At 45.5% G+C, this 19,314-nt stretch overlaps 1 protein-coding gene across 4 annotated transcripts in view; it reads left to right on the plus strand.

The window, feature by feature from the left end:
* The window catches only part of SFXN5 (sideroflexin 5), a 112,586-nt gene that overhangs the window by 4,976 nt on the left and 88,296 nt on the right, over positions 1-19,314 (plus strand). For 3 of the 4 annotated variants that reach the window (XM_074332172.2, XM_019712858.3, XM_088796093.1), the window contains 2 exons: positions 3,773-3,841; positions 15,311-15,388. In XM_074332172.2, coding sequence (XP_074188273.1) covers positions 3,773-3,841; positions 15,311-15,388 — 147 coding nt within the window. The remainder of the gene's footprint in view (positions 1-3,772; positions 3,842-15,310; positions 15,389-19,314) is intronic. The other variant, XM_074332167.2, reaches the window with a different exon arrangement.

The following is a 19,314-nucleotide window of genomic DNA, read 5'->3' on the forward strand; positions in this document are numbered from 1 at the left end:
ATAATCAGTTTGTTTGAGTCAGGACTCCCAGAAGGCCCCCCATTATATTTGACTGATTTGTCTCCTCATCTATTGGTTCTCCCTCCTTCCCTCTTTTTTTTCTATTTGTTGATGAAACTGCATTGTTTAACCTGTAGAATTTCCTTTATTCTGAATGTGGCTGAAGGCATCTCTGTGGTATTATTAACCATGTTCCTCTGTCCCCTGTTCCCATAAATGTGAAGGCCGTGCTTTTAACCACTGCCCCATATTGCCTAGAGAAGGGGAGGAAGATAGCAAGACAGCACCGGGGGGAAGCACTGTGACCGGACTTTGCTCCCTTTTCCTCCTTTTCGGCTCATTTCCTCTCCTGAACCTGCTCTTTTGCTCCCTTCAGACCTGGCGCCATTTTTGGCAAGTTGGGGCCCCAGGACAGGAAACAAACACGCAGGCTTCTTCCTCTTTGTGCTTCAGTCTATCCAGAAAGAGATTTTCGTTGTTTTTTAACTTCCTTGCTCCCTCAGAAGTCTCAGTTACCTGCTAAGTTGACTGGGGTGTGCTCTGGGTGAGCTGGGGTCCGAAATCGGCCGAGGCCAGTGGTGCAGAGCAGGTGAGGTGCCCCGGGCTCCCTCGGGGTCTGAGGAGCTTGCTGGGCAGGAAAATGTACTCTTCCCTCCAAGGTGGAGTGTTTGCGTGACTGAGTTGGGAGGCAATGGGGAAGTTTCTCACATAGTTTGCCTGAAGTAAATTCTAAAAGGAAAATGCCTTGCAGGGAGTTATGTATTTTAATCATTTACAGACTAGACAGCGACTGTTTCCCTGGCCTAGCCCTGGCGCTGGTTTGAGCTATGGAAGGGTTAGTACCTTCTAGTCCAGTGTTTCTCACCCCCTGCTGCACATAACTCACCTGGGCAGGTTATCAGACAGACACTGATGCCTGGAGCCCACCCCAGGCCAGTGGAATTTGAATCTCGGGGTATACAACTGGTTTTGGGGTACCCAGGTGATTCAGTGTGCAGATGGTCCAGGACTTCCGAGCCAGTCCTAGCTTTCTGCCTTTGGGCTACAGGTTCAGTGTGTATTTTATTCCTAATCCTGAAGAGCAGTGCTTTAGAGGTCTGGGAACGGCAGGGCTCAGTGTTCTTCCTTAGCCCATTGCCCTCAGCTGCTGCTCCCAAGGCCCACTGTCCCCCAGGGGCGGTGGAGGAGGGAAGGCAGTGTGGATTGCAGGCCCCAGACCCTGCAGAGAATTAGCTGACTCACGTCTTTGTGAAGGGAAAGGGAAGGAGTCACTTGGCTGACTCATTCTTCAGGTAAAGAAAAAGGGAAGGAGAAACATCCACTGACTGGGTAAAGATGGGGGCTGAATTTTGGAGGTGGGGGAAAGCCCATACATTTTAAACTATAGAGAGAATCAAAATTAATCAGACTGAGAAAGTAGGCACCTTCCCTGCCACTCATCGGGCTGGGAGGACAGGCACATAAAGCAGGTACAAAGAAACAGGGTTTCCCATGAGGACCCACTGCAGAGAGAAAGTCTCCCAACCACCTCCGTCTTTGAGTCACTGCTCTTTCATGCTCACTGAGAAATCACATTCTCCAAGATCTCTGGGGTCTCTTTAATGAGAGCATGGCGGCCATTCATAAGGGCTGATATCTAATCACCTCCCAAAGGCCCCACCTCCAAATGCCATCACCTCAGGCATTAGGATTTATCATATGAACATTGGAGAGACACAAATATTCAGTCTATAGCAATAACCACATGGTAGTGACTATATTCAGGAAGTTTAATATGGATGCAATACTTTTATTAAGCTATGACCCACATTCCGATTTTGTCAGTTGTCTCAATACTGTCCTCGAGAACATTTTCCCCCTTCAGTCCAGGATTCAATCCAGAATCACGTGAAGCATTTCTTGTCTCTATAGTTTCCTTTAATGTACACCGGTTTCTCAGTCTTCTTTTGTCTTTATGACATTGACATATTGGATGAATCAGGCTGGTTATTTTATGGAATGTCCTTCAATTTGGGTTTGTCTGATACCTCTTCATGATGAGGTTCAGGCATCCCAGAATACTATGTGAGTGATATGGTGAACTCCTCAGGGTGTCACATCTGGAGGCAGACAATGTCCATCTGTCCCTCATTGGTCCCTTTAACATGTCCCCATCCTTTTGGGGGGGTGGCATGTCATTACTTTCTGGCACAGCAGAATATAGCAGTTCAATCTGGTACCTTCCTGCCGGAGTGCTGGCATTGGCCACTTCTCTAAGGAACCCCGGCTCGTTTTAATGGACCAGGATCTGGATGTCATTCTGTCTCTTTGCTACTCATTTAACAGCCACCTGGCTCTACTGATCTCCTTGCCGATTAATCGGAATCATCCTCTTCATATGCATTTCACAACATCATAAGCATTTTTCCATGTCATAAATGTCTGGAAACATGATTTTAAATGGCTGCATAGTATTCGATCATCATTTATTTAACCATCCACCTTTGCAAATAATTCAGCAGTGAGCTAGCATCCTCAGCATATACCTCGGACCACGTCTCTGATTTTTTCCTTAGCCTTAGAGGTGAAATTTTGCCAGGGCAATGGTGTGAGCATCGTGGTTTGGGCTGTTTGAGTTATAAGAGATTAGAGAAGCAACTGTTTTCGTTGGGGATGGTGCTGAAGCCTGAGCTGGTCTGGGAAAGGCAGCACCTCAGTGGGGGTGGAGGCAGGAGATGGAGGGGCTGCTTCAGGCAGGGGGTGCTGCAGTGAGCAGAGAGACGGCCTGGTGTGGACAGGGGACTTTGAGGTGACCCGAGGCCTATTGCAGGGTCTTCATTGGGGAAGGAAAGGAGCAGAAGTTGGCTGCAGGGTCTGGTGTCTTACAGAGCAAGGGAAGGGAATGTGGAGGCTTCTGTTTCTTCCACTGTGCAGAAGATGGAGAGTTGTGCGGCCCCAGGGAGGATTTGGGGCAGAGCCCGGGAGAGTAGCGAGGCATGAACCCCCAGCATTTGCAGCCTTTCCTTTGTCCTCTAGCTTGGCACCCTCTCTCCTCACTTTGAGCTTGGCTTTGCCAAGCTGGCTCTGTCCCTAGGGCAGAGGGCCCAGCAGCAGGGTTGCTCGGTTTCCTTTCATTGCGCTCTAATGCCTGTGGCCGGCTTTGCACAAAGCCCTTCTTTTCCAGGGACCCTGCTCTGGGGCAAGACGATGGGGACCCCGCCCCTTGTCCTGAGCCTCACAGCAGCTCCAGGGCTGTGGGTAAAGGAGGGCCTGAGAGCTGCAAGCTGGGCGCTATGGTGCTTGAGCTCTGCCTATGGGGAGCTGACCTTGAAGAGGGACCATCCCTCACTGGAGAGGGGCCGTCCCTCACTGGAAAGGTTCTAAGCAAGGCAGGGAGAGTGTGGTGGTCAGAAAAGGCTGGAAGAAGGCAGAGGGCCAGGCCTCATCTCCGGTCTGCGTGCTCAGTGGTGGTCAGGAGCTGCTAAAAAGCTTGGAGTGGATCTCAGGGCACTGGGGGGAAAGGGAGAAAAGTGGGAGTTACCTTGAAGAAAAGTTGGGACAGTCACTAAGTATGTCATGGTCTTTCTGAACTGACGTTAGAAAGCCCTCAGACCTTGGAAAGCTGCCCTCTGGTCAACGAGCAGTGAGGCCTCATTGGCATTCATCACCCATATGGGGAGTCCTGGGGACTGTGGGAGCCCAACAGTAGGGGTGAGGTGTGGGGTGGGGTTCCCTGTGGCTAGAGGACGGTCACAGCAGCTGATGTACTCTCCTCTCCCACCCCCTTCTCCAGACGTCCTTCTATGGTCGCTTCAGGCACTTCTTGGATATCATTGACCCTCGCACCCTCTTTGTCACTGAGGTAAGTCATGGCTGTCACTCTCGTGGAGGCCCCGTGTCCTTTATACCTTGTCACTTTAGAAAACCTATGGGTCATCTCATCTGTGTGCGTACTTCATACACATTATCTCATTTCATTTGGATCTCACAGCATCTCTTCAAGGAAGATGTACATCATTATTATTATTATTTCAACTTTAATAAAATTATTACCAACACCATGAATTACATGCTCATTAGAAAAGTTCAAACGGTCCAGATGTGATTAAGTAGAACAAAAAAGTATCCTTTATACACTCTTCCTACCCAGTTCCCTCCTGTCATAGATAATTAAGGTATAATTTACCTTTTATATGTGAACCACTCTATGAATTTTGACAACCACATCCAATCATAAATCCACCACTACAATCACGATACGGAACATTTCCATCACCCTAAAATGTTCCCTTGTGCCCGTTTGTAGTCAGTGAATCTCCCCTGTCCAGCCCTTGGCAAACACTTACCTGTTTTCTGTCCCTACTGTCTTGCTGTTTCTAAAATGTCATATAAATGGGATCCTACAGTATGGAGCCTTGTGTGCCTTCCTCTTTTCCTAAGCATGTTCCCTGAGTAGTATTCCATTGAATGCATGTTCCAGAATTTGTTTGTCCATCCACTTGTTGATGAATACCTGGGCTATTTCCAGGTTTGGGCAATTATGAATAAAACTACCTTGAGCATTCTTTGTATGGACATATGCTTTCATTTCTCTTGAGTAAATAACTAGGAATGGGATCACTGGCTCATATGGTAAGTGTGGTAAAGTATGTTTAACTTCCTAGAAAACTGCCAGACCATTATTGTTCAGAGTCGCTCCATGGTTTACATTCCCATCTGCGGAGTTCCAGTTGCTCCACATCCTTACCAACACTTGGTGTTGTCAAATTTAAATGTATTAAGTTCATTTTAGCCATCCCAAGAAGTGTGTCTTTATGGCCTTTATGGGTATTTACAAATGTGTGGAGGAGTGCACGCACATATAAAATAACAAAGCCTTAGGAAGCACTTACTGTGAGCAGGGCAGTGCTGTGAGCATTTTATGTGCATCAGCTCATCAGATTAACTCAAAGCAACCCATGAGGTAGATACTATTGCAAGTTCCATTTTGTAGATGAGGAAACAGACAGACAGAAATTAAGTCTCATGCACATCTGGACTTAATGATGGCTTAAAGTGATGGAGCCGGGATATGGAACACAGGAAAGCTTGTCTCCAGAACCCTTATTCTTAGCCAGTTTATGTTCCTATTCAGGTAGCAAGTTTAGGGAACTCTCCCAAGATACCCAGCTGGGAGAAGGCCTGAGTCCCCACCATGGGCCCTGAGCCACTTACCCTGAGGCAAGTCATGAAGCCTGTGAGTCAGCTACCTGAGTGGACAGCTTCCCTGCACATCTTCTCTGTGCTGACCACTGGCTTGCTTCAGCCCCATAGTTGATCAGCTCGAGGAAGGAAAAGCCCTGGCGGAAAGGAGCGTAAGACCTGCTGGGCACCTGGGCCTAGAACCCTCCCCATTGGACCTAGGAGAGCAGCCCAGTAATGCGAAATGTGGGAATCAACCTGTTTGTGGTTTCCCACTGCATCTCGCAAGGACAGAGGGCTCAGGTATTTTACTGGCTGGCTCTACCTGCCCCTCTGGGCCTACTGCCTCCTAAGGACAAGGCTGATGTATTTCTCGGCTCTGCCTGGATTCTCTTAAGGAGTTGTCAATGTGATCACATAAAAATTTGGAAGAGCACCAAACGAGAGAAACTATTTACCCAGCCTAGATTATGTGTCTTTCTGGAAAGTTCCAGAATGGTGCAAAACTAAATACAATTGCAACCTAAATACTACCTGCTTGTTGGAGGAGTCAGCAGAGGCCACTGCTTAACTCCAAGGATGGAGGTGATTTGAGGTATATTGAGAGATGACAGGGAGAGAGACCGGGGAGGTATTTCATGCTCCCCAGCGTACTACGAGCCGGCAGGAGCTGTGGGGATGAATGGATGGCCACAGGCTGGCATGCTACCTGTGCCCGGGGGCTTACACCCTCCCTCCCTCCTGTCCAGTTGGCCCTCTTCTCATTCCCCGACCAGTTTACTGCTCTCCTCCTATACCATTTATTTCTTCTCCAACGCTTACGTTTTGGAAGGCCCCAGCATTCTTGTACATCATTAAATCATGTGGGTCTAAATGCCATCACTAAGTACAAAAATCTCCTACTTTACTATTATTAATTGAAGTGTCAAAGCAACTTAACTATTTACTAACTAGGAAACGAAACCAATGTAACAGTAATTTTAGAATATTTTTCAAATTTCACGTGTTCCCTCCCCTTGTCAAAGATTACGATAGACTTCCCAGAAGGATCTTCACTTCCCCCAGCGTCCCCCCCACACCCCCATCCCTCGCACTACAGTTGGGGACTATTTCCAGCACTGCCTGCTGGCCTTTTGGAAAATTTTTGCCCACAGAAGATCTTCTAGATGCTAAAAACTTTAGAAGGGCCGTGAATGGGGCCTTCAGGCCCTCACGGGTTCTAGTCCAGGCAGGTTGCTTAGCAAGGCCATCTCCATGGAAGCAATGAGAGATTAGAGGCTCTGGGAGGAGAGGCCTCTTACCTGAGCCCCTCCCCCATGAACCGTGGTGCCAGCAGGAGGGCCCAACTCCCCTCCCTGGGCCCTTAGCTGGTGTCCTGAGAGGGAATGTGGGGCAGTGGCCACCCAGTCGGAGGACAGGCCTGTTTGCCTGTGAGGAGGGTGGGAAGATAGTGGAGGACATGAGAAGGTGGCCCTGGAATCCAGTTTCCCGAGGTGGAAAGATCCTGGGCAGCTTGAGCCATCTGGTGGCCTGGTTCTGAGAGGCAGGAGCTGAGTCAATGGACAGACTCATCTTGAGAGATTTTTGCAGCTAATTGTTTGCAATTTATAGCTGACCAAGTTTTAAAAAGATTCCAACCCTTGTATGTGTAATGAGGGGAAGGAAGTATTATTCACCGTAATTTCTCTTAGGAAGAAAGAAGGCTGTCTTTGTTCTAGGAAAGTCTTGAGCAAGACTTCAGAAGAAGTTGGGTTGGTCTGCTTGACAGAAGGGGAAGAATTGTGCTGTGATCCTAAAGGAGAGAGGAGCGAGAAGGAGGGAGAGGGAAAAACTGGGAAGGAGAGCAAGTAACGGTGAGCCCGAAAGGCCAGTACCTGGGGGCTCTTTTGAGTTGGGCATGTCTACTGTGCTTGTGAAAGTCATTGACATGTGGCATCATTGTCCCCTCCTCTGTCATTCCTGGGAAGGTGTCAGTCAAGTGTGCCTGGTACATGAAATCTCTGCAAACGTAGATAATTTGGGGGATCTCGAGGGGCCGTGTGTGAGTCAAGGTCAGGGTGTAGTGTGTGTAGGATCAGGCCCAAGAAAGGACACTGCCCATCTTTGGCCTTCCTGGGGCATGGAATTTAATCTAGATTTCTGAGGGTAACACTGTACCAGCAGACGTCTAAGCTACTTTTAGTTATGAACTAAAGATGAAAGGGATTTGCTCTTCTGAATTCAACAATTATTTAAGGGAATGAATGGCTGACAGAGTGTTATCCTGAAGGGCATAGAAAACTCATTGAAATAGCGTTAATAACACCATCTCAGTACTAGTGCTGGTGTAGTAATCGGAAACTATTTGGGGTGTATTGTAGGATAGAACAAATAATTATGCTGATGCTGGGAACCGGGGTTCTCACCGTGGGAGTAGGGAGATACATACATAGGGAGTAGGGGGAAAAGACAAAACACTATGTCATGTTGTGTTTGAGTTGGAGGTATCAGTATGAACTCATGATTTACACACACACACACACACACACACACACACACACACACACACACACTTTCCTGGCTCTGTTCACTGAAAAGACCTAGAAGCAATGACACTCATTAACAACGTACCATTATCCACTAAAAGGAACCAGGGCTTCTTGGAGAAATGGTCAGGTCCACATCTGGGGCAAGAAGAGTTCCTACAGAAAGTAACAAAGTGCCTCAGAGAATGACGGAGACACAGGAACTGGCTTGAAAGGAAACCTACTGGCCACATTTGGGATAATTTGAGCATTAAGAATAAAAGCAATGAATTATAACACATTGAGTAATAATGATGATGATGGTAATAATAATAATAATAATAATAATAATAATAATAAAATATCCATGAGTCCATAGTAATACTAAAAATATGGGAGGGGGAAGCTCTTCTTCACAGAAGAATGCCATCTTAAAACTGTAGAAGGAATTAAGCATTATGTATTCCTCTGTGAAGCCACTGGTTCCAACTATGATCATTAATGGATGCTTTTTCTGTAGACTAAAAAGTTGTTGGGAAACAGGATATTTGTGTACTCGCAAATCATTATCACCCCAATGATTATTTAGCAATTACAAAGGAGAAAAGGTACCTTTACAGTGGAGAGCTGGGTGCACAGCCCTTTGACCAGGTGACCAAACTTAGCATCACTAACAATAAATAAGACTGACATGTGCCCCCTGATGTGATGTGATTCTGGTATTAACCCCTAAATACGGGAAAAGATATGGCAGTCTAAAGAAGAAAATAAAAATTGCTCATTATCTCTCCTGCCCGAAATAATCACCATTAGCATTTTGGTGTATGTCTAGGTACAAAATTAGGATGTTTGCATAATATATATAATATGTATGTAGCTCTATCTCTCTATATAGAGATATACATAAAGATTCATATGCTCTATATATATACATAACATAAATGTATACATGACATATATTCTTTTTTCCATGTAGCATATCATAAGCATTTTTCCTTGTCATTAAATGTTGTTTCAAAATGTGTTTAATAACTTCATAGTAATCAACCATGTGGTTAGTCTATAATTTATTTAATCATTTTTTGACCATTTGGGTAGTTTCAAGTCTTTTACCTTTATAAATAATATTGCAGTACATATCCTTGTACATAAATCTCCCCATCTTTCTCTTTATTTCCTTTGGATAATTTCCTAGAAGTGGAATTTCTGATGAAAGGCATTTTAAGGCTTTTGAATATACTGCCAAATTGCCTTGCAAATTGTACCATCCCACGTCAAGATTATATCAGTTTATACTCTCAATAGCAGTGAGTGAGGGTGTCCATTTACTCTTTTTTTTTTCATTTAAATTTTTATTAGGGAACAGTGTGTTTCCAGGGCCCATCACCTCCAAGTAGTTGTCCTTCAATCTAGTTGTGGAGGGCGCAGCTCACTGGCCCATGTGGGAATCAAACCAGCAACCCTGTTGTTCAGAGCTCGCACTCCAACCAACTGAGCCATCCAGCCGCCTCTCCGTTTACTCTTTTTTTTCCCCTCCATTTACTCTTGACAGCATCAGATATTCTAATCTTAAAAATATTTAATGGAATTTTAAATTAAAAAAAGACCCAAATGTCAGTACTTTTATACACTTCAAGTTCTTGCCTACCTGCATACATTTTTGGCATACTTATTACATTGAACATAGAGTTTTTGTTTGTTTTTTCATTCATTTCCAAGTCTTGATAATTTTTTAAAGTCAAATCTTATAGTATAAGTAAGCATTACTGTTAGAATTTTTGGTATAACAGATAGATTGTTTCCTATCTTTGTGTTCCCACAAAAAACACTCAAGCATATCACTTTTTACTTCTGCTAAATTTATTTTTTAGAATAAATTTCCAAGAGTAGGGTATCCAGGCTGGAGGCCATGATTGTTTTTATAGTTTTGGGGGTAGCTGGACAGTTTTATTTTCTAAAGGGCTGTACCACCTGTCGTATCACTAAAATTATATTGGTTTACTTCACATAGGCCCCTGAGGGTGACGAGAGGTGAGCCAAAGGGAGCCTCTCTTTATGGGTCCTCTCATTTCCTCTTCCCTTGAGCCTCCCAGAGGGTGGCTTGTGGCTGGTGGGAGCCAAGGACCAATCTCAGCACAGACAGCCCTGTGAGTCCTTGGTCCGCTGGGAGGGAACACGAAGGGTTTAGGAAGACCCAGGGAAGACAAGAGGAGGTCTTGGGACTCTGCACGCACATAAATCATTAGCTTTGGCCTCCAGGTCCCACGCCTGGGGTCACAATAGGAATGGATGAAGCCCAGCTAGCAGATGAGGTAAGAATGCATGGCCCTGCACTTGGCAGATTCAAGACTGGCCCAGGGGAGAGCAATCAAAATACTGAGCAGTTAACATGCTGTGAGTAACCTGCTGGCCCCCCTGCGAGCCATCCCTGCTCCATTCCCGCAGACACACCCACACCTGCAGTCAGTTCATTCTCCTTGATACTTGACACTGCTCTTTTTGTTTCTTTCTTTTTTTTTTTCAGTCTGTAAGCTTTGGGATTCCCAAAGCTTTGCCTGAAATTTCCCTGTTTCAATTGTACCCTTTCCCTAATCATGCTCTCCAGTTTCTGTGTGTCAGGCTGGGCTCAGCTTGGAATGAGAGTGAAGAAGGACCTTCCTTTTCTGACCTGGGGTGCCCACCCAAGTAGGCATCAGCTTTGGAGGGGATGCAGGATTTGCTGTGGTTTCTTTGGGAGACCGCCCATCTCCCAGTTACTGTATGAGGTTTTTCCATGCTGACATCTCGTGAAAATGGCCCAGAACTAGGATGGAACGGACTTGGGGTTTCCAGGTGTCACCTACCCACTCTGTGGCCCTGGGCAAGGAAATGCCCTTCCCTCTCTACCCCCAATTGTCTCAGAAAGGCGATGGCCTAGATGGTTCTATGATATACACACACACAGGGGTATTTTTATTCATGTCCTGTGTAAATAGGGCACAGTCTCTTGGAATCCGGGGATTCTGTCACACCAGCGAGGGACTTTGGTCTGCTGCTGCTTTGGAACCTGAATTCCTTGCCTTGCTTGACCATACCCTTTGCCTCTCCCCAAGAAGCCTCAATCATTTGTTTTTGTTAAATGAGCATTATGTGTGTCCCTGTGCTGGTGATGGGCGGGGGTAGGCATGTCCTGTGGTCCTGCAAAAATACTTAAACCCAATCCCCTGCTCCCTGCACTTTGCGATCTCTGACAGATAACATGGGGACACGAGCAGTAGGTGGTCAGGGACCTCACAGAGGTGCAAACCCAATGCTCTCTGACTGTTCACAGGAGGTAGCATTTCTGGAAAATTCCTGGAGAAGGTGGCACTGAGCCTTTAAGGATGAATGGGGATGGTAATGGACTTGGGGAGGAAGGGTGTCTCGGTGAAGTGAACAGTATGGGCAAGGTCAGGAGGTGGGAACATGCAGGTACCACTTGGAGAGTGAGTGGGTCCCTTTACCAAAAGGGGGGTGAAATATCTTTGGGCACTCCTCGCATCCTGGCCAGGTACTGTTACTCCCATCATATATTTAATATATTAAATATTATTTTAATAAGTATTTAAATCAGTTTGACATCCTCCTTTAACCAAGCAGGGGTTAAACTCAGTCTGCATTTAGTTTGGGGGTGCACTATGGTGCTCTCTCTTCCCTCCCTAAAAAGATTAGTTTTGCTTCTGATGACTCTCCCCAGCTTTCCTTGTTTTGCCCTTCCCTGCTTGTGTCCTCTGTCCCCATTCTCGTTTGGCGTGGTGTCCTGCCCTCTCTGGCCACCACCCTAACACTCCATACCTGCCCCTTTGCTTCCTTCTCCTTTCCCTCGGGGGTTTGGAGCCAGGATTCTCCTCTATTCAAATTATCTGCCATTGGAGCAGACCTCCCAGGCGCCAGGGACCTCTGAAGACCATGTCCCCATAAACTACAAGAAGACACCCTCAGTGATATTTTCGGCAGGTGAGCCAGAGGCAGGCAGGCTGGTGATAGAGTCTGGGAAGCAGCAACCTGGGCCATCCATCGCTCTGGCCCCTGGGGCCTCCAGAGAAGAGCTCCCAGTCTTGTCTCCAGCCAGCTGGCCCCCTTCCATCTTTGCAGTCAGGGCCTGGCTGCCAGTTCCTTCCTGGGTAAATAGACTTTTTGCAAAGTTCACCCTCCCACCAACCTCTAGCTTTCCCCACCCCTCAAGTGCCCAGGGCTCTACCGTCAAGCCTCGTAATGTATCTGGGTGAAGAGAGGTTTGACCCTCCTCCTATCCCTCAAGCCTCCCCGAAAATGGCCCCCTTCTCTGCAGTGGGGAGACCAGCCCCCAGTACAGTCAGCACTTGGGCCTCTCAAGACAAGTAGCCTAGGCACTTTCCTGCCCCAGAGAGATGTCTGGAGCCCCAGCCCTTCAGCCTCTGACAGAGGGGAGCCTGGCTGAGGGTTAGTAAGACCCGGGGGCAGAAAAGCACATTCTAGCTTCCTTCAGTCCTAGATTCTCAGATCTGTCTTCAGGAACTTTGGATTCAGTTCTCCCTCAACCCATGCCAAGATCAGGGCTCTTGGGAACTTATTCTTGTGGCAGGAGGCCTCCCTTTGATGACCGTGTCAAATGAGATGGAAATTGGCCAGGTTGTTATAGGAACTCGGAAGAATCCCTGGAGTGGGAAAATAATGAGAACACAGGGCCATTCACCATTCAGCGGTGGAAAGTAGAGCATCCATTGTCTGGTGGCAGCAGCTATGGCCCCCCCGAGGCAGCAAGCTTGGGGTGGGGAGCTTGATGCATCACTAGGAGGCTTTGGGGGTGTTGGGACAGAGCAAGGGTATGACTAAACTCCAGGTGCAAGTACCAAACCGCTCACTTTCTATGTGTGACCTTAAGCAAGTTAAAACAGCAATCACCATGAAAAACAAACGTTTTAAGTCTAGAAGGAAAAATCATCCTCATGTTTGCGGTGGTTATCTGAGTCGTATGTTTACAGGTGATTTAAAATTATTTTTTGTGCTTCTCTATTTTTTCTGACCTTTTCTCTAAACAGCATGGATTAATTGGAGGTTGGGAGTGGGGGAAACCCTGAGAACACAAAGCTGTCTCCAGTTTGGAAGCAAACATTCTGGGAAGGCACTCTGGAATTTTGGAACAGATACACATACATTGGAAAGGGCAGGGGCAGTACTTTCCAGCAGTCAGGCTGTTCCCAAGTGAGTTTTGCTGGCCCCTAATATCCTGGGTTAGACCAGTGCTGGCCACAGGTATTGTACACATAGGCCAGGTGAGTCGGAGGTGGCCTGGCTGGCTTATCCAGGCTGGTAGTTATTTCTGTGGTTACAGGACAGGAGGTGGCTGTTCGTTTCCCATCCTATGAGACCACCCTCTCAGTCAGCTCAGCAAATGCCCCTTCTGTCTGACTGGGTGCTCCGTACTGCATCCTGCCTTTAGACTAAGGGGCTCATGCTGAGGTCTCAGCACTCCCGTTCTCAGCCAGCCTTGTCCCTCCTCTGTCAAAAGGGGATCAGGGTGATGTGACTTCACTGGGTTTCTTTGCCTATGCCGGGCATCCCTGATGTCTGGGTCCCTCACCTGACCTTGGCGTAGGCTGCCTTCTATCACTGTTGTCTGTTTATCGCTAATTTTGAGGGGTATCACATATGTACAGTAAAATGCACAAATCCAAAGTTTATTGCTTAATGTATTTTGACATTTGTTTATACCTATGTAACCACCATTCAGATCAAGACATTGTACGTTTCCATTACCAGGGAGGGTTCTTCCATGCCCTTTTTAAGTCAGTACCCCCCGCCCCCCACAAAAGTAACACTATAATAACCTCTACCACCATAGGTGCGTTCTGTCTGTTTTTTAATGTTATTTTTTTATTGTTCTTTTTAAGACTTTCATTAAAATATAGCTAACATACAATATTATATTAATTTCAGGTGTACACTATAGTTATTCAACATTTATATACCTAAAGAAATGATCACCATAAGTCTAGCAACCACCTGACACTGTACCACGTTATCACAATAGTATTGACTATGTTCCCCTTGCTGTACATGACATCCCCATGACTAATTTGTTTCATATCTGGAGATTTGAACCTCTTATTCCCCTTCCCATTTCCCCCCCTTTAAAAATGTATCAATTACAGTTGACATTCAATATTGTTTTATGTTAATTTCAGGTGTACAGCATAGTGGTTAGACATTTATATAATTTAAGAAGTGATCCCGCTGACTAGTCTAGTACCCACCTGGCACTATGCATAGTTATTACCATATTATTGACTATATTTCCTATGCTTTACTTTACATGCCCATGTAAAGGCCATGACTATTTTGTAACTACCAGTTTGTACTTCTTAATGTCTTCACCGTTTTCACCCTGTCCTCCAAACCTCCTTCCATCTATCACCCCAACAAATCTAGTACCCATCTGACACCATACATAGTTATTACAATATTACTGACTGTATCCCTTATGCTATAACCTACGTCCCCATGACTACTTTGTAACTACTTTGTGCTTCTTAATCCCTTCCCCTTTTTCACCCATTCCCAACCCCCCTTCCGTCTGGCAGTCATCAAAATGTTCTCTGTATTTAGGAGTTTTTTCTGTTTTGTTTGTTTTGTTCTTTAGATTCCATATAAGCGAAATCACATTGCATCTGTCTTTTGCTGTCCTCCACTCAGCTAATACCCTTCAAGTCCATCCATGTTCCCACAGATGGCAAGAACCCATTCCCTTCCCTGGCTGAGCAATATTCCACTGTATATATGTACCACCTCTTCTTTATCCAATCTTCCATCGACACATACCCAGGCTGCCTCTACATCATGGCCATTGTAAACAATGCTGTAATGAACATATGGGTGCACACGTCTCCTCAAAGTAGCATTTTAAGTTTCTTCAGATAATTACCCAGAAGTAGGATTACTGGGTCCTTCTTTGTCACTTGTTATATAGCCTTTGTTTCAAAGTCTATTTTGTCTGGTGGAAGTATTGCTACCCCAGCTTTTGTTGTTGTTGTTGTTTCCATTTTCATGAAATAATTTTTCATCCCTTTACTTTTAGTTGTGTGTGTCTTTTGATCTGAAGTGAGTCTCTTGTAGGCAGCATATGTAAGGGTTTTGTTTTCTTATCCATTCAGTCACCCTATCTTTTGATTGGAGCATTTAATACATTTACATTTAAAGTAATTGTTGCCATTTTATTATCTCCTTCTAGAGCTTTTCTGATACATTTACACAGTAAATATCCTCATAGAACACATTGTTTTCTATGTGTGTGGGTTTTGTTTGTTTGGTACAACGAATGGCATCAGAAGGTTCTACAACTCACTTTCTCACTCAATAATAGCTTGGAAATATGATTATAAAATGGGATGTAGATCTACTTCACTTTTTAAACTGCCGAAAAATGTTTCACAGTATTGTCATACTACCGTCATGTAGCCATTTCCCTTTGGAAGGACATTTCCGTTACATCCTTCTTTATTGTTTTGCGTGTGTACAAGGCCTGGAGGACAGGCCTTGCAACATTGTATTGTTGCCTGTGCTTGATTGATACTAATGCACTCCCACAAGGGAGAGCTGCCGGAGCCCTGGATCTGGGCCTCTCAATGTCCCTGTTCCTCCCCCTGCAGAGACGTCTCAGAGAGGCTGTACAGCTGCTGGAGGACTACAAGCATGGGACCCTACGCCCAGGAGTCACCAATGAACAGGTAACGCTGCTGGAGGTGGGGAAGGAAGGAAGGTGGCAAATTCATAACCTCTTCCCTGCAGCCAGAACCATTACTTTCCCCTTCAGCATCCACTTCTACTGTGGCTACAGACCTCTGTGGACTTCCAGCTGTTTGGAGGGGATACTCAGGTCTTTCCTGTACCCTGAGTTTGGTTGGAAGCATGGAGGCTGACTAGATGAGAGAGGCCCAAAGGCAGTAGTTTGCTGGAGCTGATGTGTATCTCTTCCCAATTCCACATTCACTGATATCACGTGATGGCTTGAAATCAGCCACATTGGGACTATTTACACTATGGAAATTGGCAAATGCTACAAATTAGGACTCTTTCCCCCCAAAGAATTGATTATTAAACATTTACCAGGTTACTACTACCCAAAAGTTCAGGTTGAGGGTGAGAATGATGGGGGAGGATGCAGGGGATTAGGCTAGGGCACTTACTTTCATGTTTAATATCATATAGAACCTTGAGCTAGAGCTAATTGAAATATTGATGGTTGTGTTTGGTTTGGGCAAAGGTAGGCGACTTTAATGATTACAGAGACTCGTAATGGTTAATGTGTCAAAGTGCTTTTGTTGCTGTTCATAAAATTTATTTTTAAAACTTTTAAAAAATTAATTTCACATTTTTTCAAAGTCATATGTGTGAGTAATTTAGGAATCAAACAGTACTAAAACACTTCTAAGGAAAAATAGTGGGCTGCCCCATCATCCCTCCTCAATTCTCATTCCTGTTCCCCAGAAGCAAATACTTTTAGCTGTTTCTTCAGATAGATATCTATATTTCAAACTAATATACTTATACTTCTCAGCTAGTTCTTTTGTATTGTCTAATATGGTAGTTGAGGATTCAGCGCTCTTATTATCTACCCCCATAAACACACTCCCCTCCCCAAACTTCATCACCCTCCCAAGACAGTTATCATGATTTTGGGGTCTATGGACATTCAGTATTCACATTATAATTATGTAAATAACATTTACTGGAGAGTCAAGTTGGTTGTATCATGATTATGTTTCCTCTTTTTTACTTTATTTTTAAAATTATTTTTTTTAAAGATTTTTATTTTTATTTTTTTTATTGGGGAAGGGATACAGGACTTTATTGGGGAACAGTGTGTACTTCCAGGACTTTTTTTCAAGTCAAGTTGTTGTCCTTTCAATCTTAGTTGTGGAGGGTGCCGTTCAGCTTCAAGTTGTCCTTTCAGTCTTAGTTGTGGAGGGTGCAGCTCAGTTCCAGGTCCAGTTGCTGGTGCTAGTTTCAGGGGGCACAGCCCACCATCCCTTGCGGGAGTGGAACCGGCAACCTTGTGGTTGAGAGCCCGCGCTCCAAACAACTGAGCCATCCGGGAGGCAGCTCAGCTCAAGGTGCCGTGTTCAATTTTAGTTGCAGGGGGCAGAGCCCACCATCCCTTGCGGGACTCAAGGAATTGAACTGGCAACCTTGTGGTTGAGAGCCCACTGGCCCATGTGGGAATCGAACCGGCAGCCTTCGGAGTTAGGAGCATGGAGCTCTAACCGCCTGAGCCACCAGGCCGGACCCTACTTTATGTTTTATTTGTAGTTAATGATTGACTCTTTTTTCCATCATTGGCATAGTTTTCTTTGTTCCATCTCTAATTCTTATTGCACCCTCTAGTGATATTTTCAGTGCCTCCTTTCAATCTGAAGACTTGTGTTCTTCAGTTTTATTTTTCCCCTGAAAATTTCCTTTGTGGGGCCCACCTCCCTCCAGCTCCAGGCCTTCCTCTTTCTGTACATTTTCATTTTGGTGGAACACCTCTTCCTGTAGCTTCCTGAAAAAAGAGTAAATGGAAAGAAATTTTTGAATACTTTTATGTCTGAAAAATTATAATTCTGCACTCAGCTTTAATTGACAGTTTGGCAGAGGAGAGAATTCTAGTATGACAATAATTTTCTTTCAGAATTTTGAAGACATTTCTTTACTGTCTTTTGGCTCCTAGGATAGCTGTTGAAAAATCTAATGATATTTTATTCCTGATTCTTTGCAAGTGACCTGTTTCTTTCTTTGAGAATGTTTGGGATCTTCCCTTTATCTATAAAATTTATTTCTGAAATTCCACAGTGCCATCTCATTATTTTGGGTTCCTGATAACTCCTTTCAATCTAGATACTTGTGTCTCTCAGTTCTGGCAAATTTTCTTATACTGTTTATTTGATAATTTCTTCTCATTCTGGAACTCCTATTAGTCAAATATTCGACATCTTAAATTAACACACAAATTTTCTTTTTTTCTTTTTTTCTTTTCTATTCCATCACTTTGTCCTTCTGTTTAGCTTTGCAGAAAATTTCCTTGAGTTTATTTTCAACATGTCAACTGTACTTGAGTTTATTTTCAACATGTCTATTGAATTTTTAACTTTAGCTAGTATAATTTTAATTTCTGAGAACTCTTTGATTGCTTCTTTTCTTTATTCTTTTTGATAGAATCCTCTTCTCCTTTTGTGAATACAATATCATCTCATCTCTCTACATTCTGGAAGCCAAGAAATGGAAGGAACTGGGGTCCCAAAATCCACTTTGCAGACTTTCATTAATTCCCCTGCTTTTAGCCTCACCTATTACCCATTCCACTGTGCTAGTGTTCCCAAGTCTGGAGTCACTTGGATTCAGTTTCTCCAGAAGTTTGCTAAACCTCCAGCATCTGGTGGGGACACAGGTGAGGCAGTAAGAGTCATTTTGCTGTGAAGGGAAGGCCTGGTGGGTCTTACAGCTTTGAGGACAGACTTTCAACCACCCCTGTGTCTAGCCTTATAGTTAACCCTTTTTTTCGTATGTTACCTGGTGCCTCCAAGTCCTGAGCGTTGCTGGTGTCCGGGGGGTAATGGGCTGTTTCCTTAAGCATGCCTTCTTCATACATTTGGGGGATGGCTTCCTCCTCTCTGCTGGATCAGTTACTAAAACGCTACTCATTTCCATCCAGAAGCATGTTGCTGTCCCTCCTCTGCTGGTGTCTCCTCTTCTGTCCTTTTGTAATTCTGTGCATTGCTGTCCCTGCCTTTTTCTAACACCTTTAGGCTCAAAACCCAGGCTCAGCAGCTCTGTGTTGGCCGACCCGACACGCTCATGATTGGCTGGGTGTTCCTGGGGCAGGCGGCTTGGCCATCAGCCCTCCTCAGTGCAGTTCATTTCAATATGTATTTATGGAGCACCTACAGGCCAGGCTTGGTGCTAGGGCCTCTGGGAGAGAGCAGGGAAGAAGCTGGAGGGGAGACTTACCTCATGGACTCCCCAGACTAGGCAATGACAGTGACAACACATGATACCGCAAGAAAGCATAAGAAGACAGACCCTGCCCACATGAAGGGTTTCTGGAAGAGATTTCTCTCCTGAGATTGGAGGGATGAGAAGGAGCTGGTGAGAAGGAGGCACTGGGTAGGAGCAGTCCGGATGAGGAAGGCTATTGTGAACATAGAGAGAGCAGGCCCCCCAGAGGAAGTGACAGAGAAACGTGCTCCGCTGCAATCTCACTATAAGAAGGGAGGGGAAGTGAGCAGGAAGATGCAGCACCTTGGTTGTATCTCCATGTGCAGGGCCCAGGAGGGTGACGCGAGATGGTGCAGTGCCTGGCTAGGCAGGGCCCATCTGCAGGCGTCTGCGCTGCCTGCCGGGAGGGCAGGCCACAATGTCCTCATTGCCAGCACCGTACTTCTCTCTGGCCAGCGGCACCGAGGAGCCTGGGTGGCATGACCTGACAGCCTCTCTCTAGGCTGAAGTATAGTCCTCAGACTCAGGCAGCTCCTCTCAGACACATCAGGGAGGGGCCAGCCTCAAAGCCGTTCCTGGCCGTGTCTGCTCCCAGCCAAGCTCCCCTCTGGCCCACCCTTGCTGAGGTTGGCCTCTGGGACTCCTTCCAGTTTCCAGTTTGGGGAATGAGGCCATGTTT

This window comes from Rhinolophus sinicus, chromosome 2 (assembly GCF_057876585.1).
Source record: "Rhinolophus sinicus isolate RSI-liver-muscle chromosome 2, RSI-T2T, whole genome shotgun sequence".
Classification (NCBI taxonomy): Eukaryota; Metazoa; Chordata; class Mammalia; order Chiroptera; family Rhinolophidae; genus Rhinolophus; species Rhinolophus sinicus.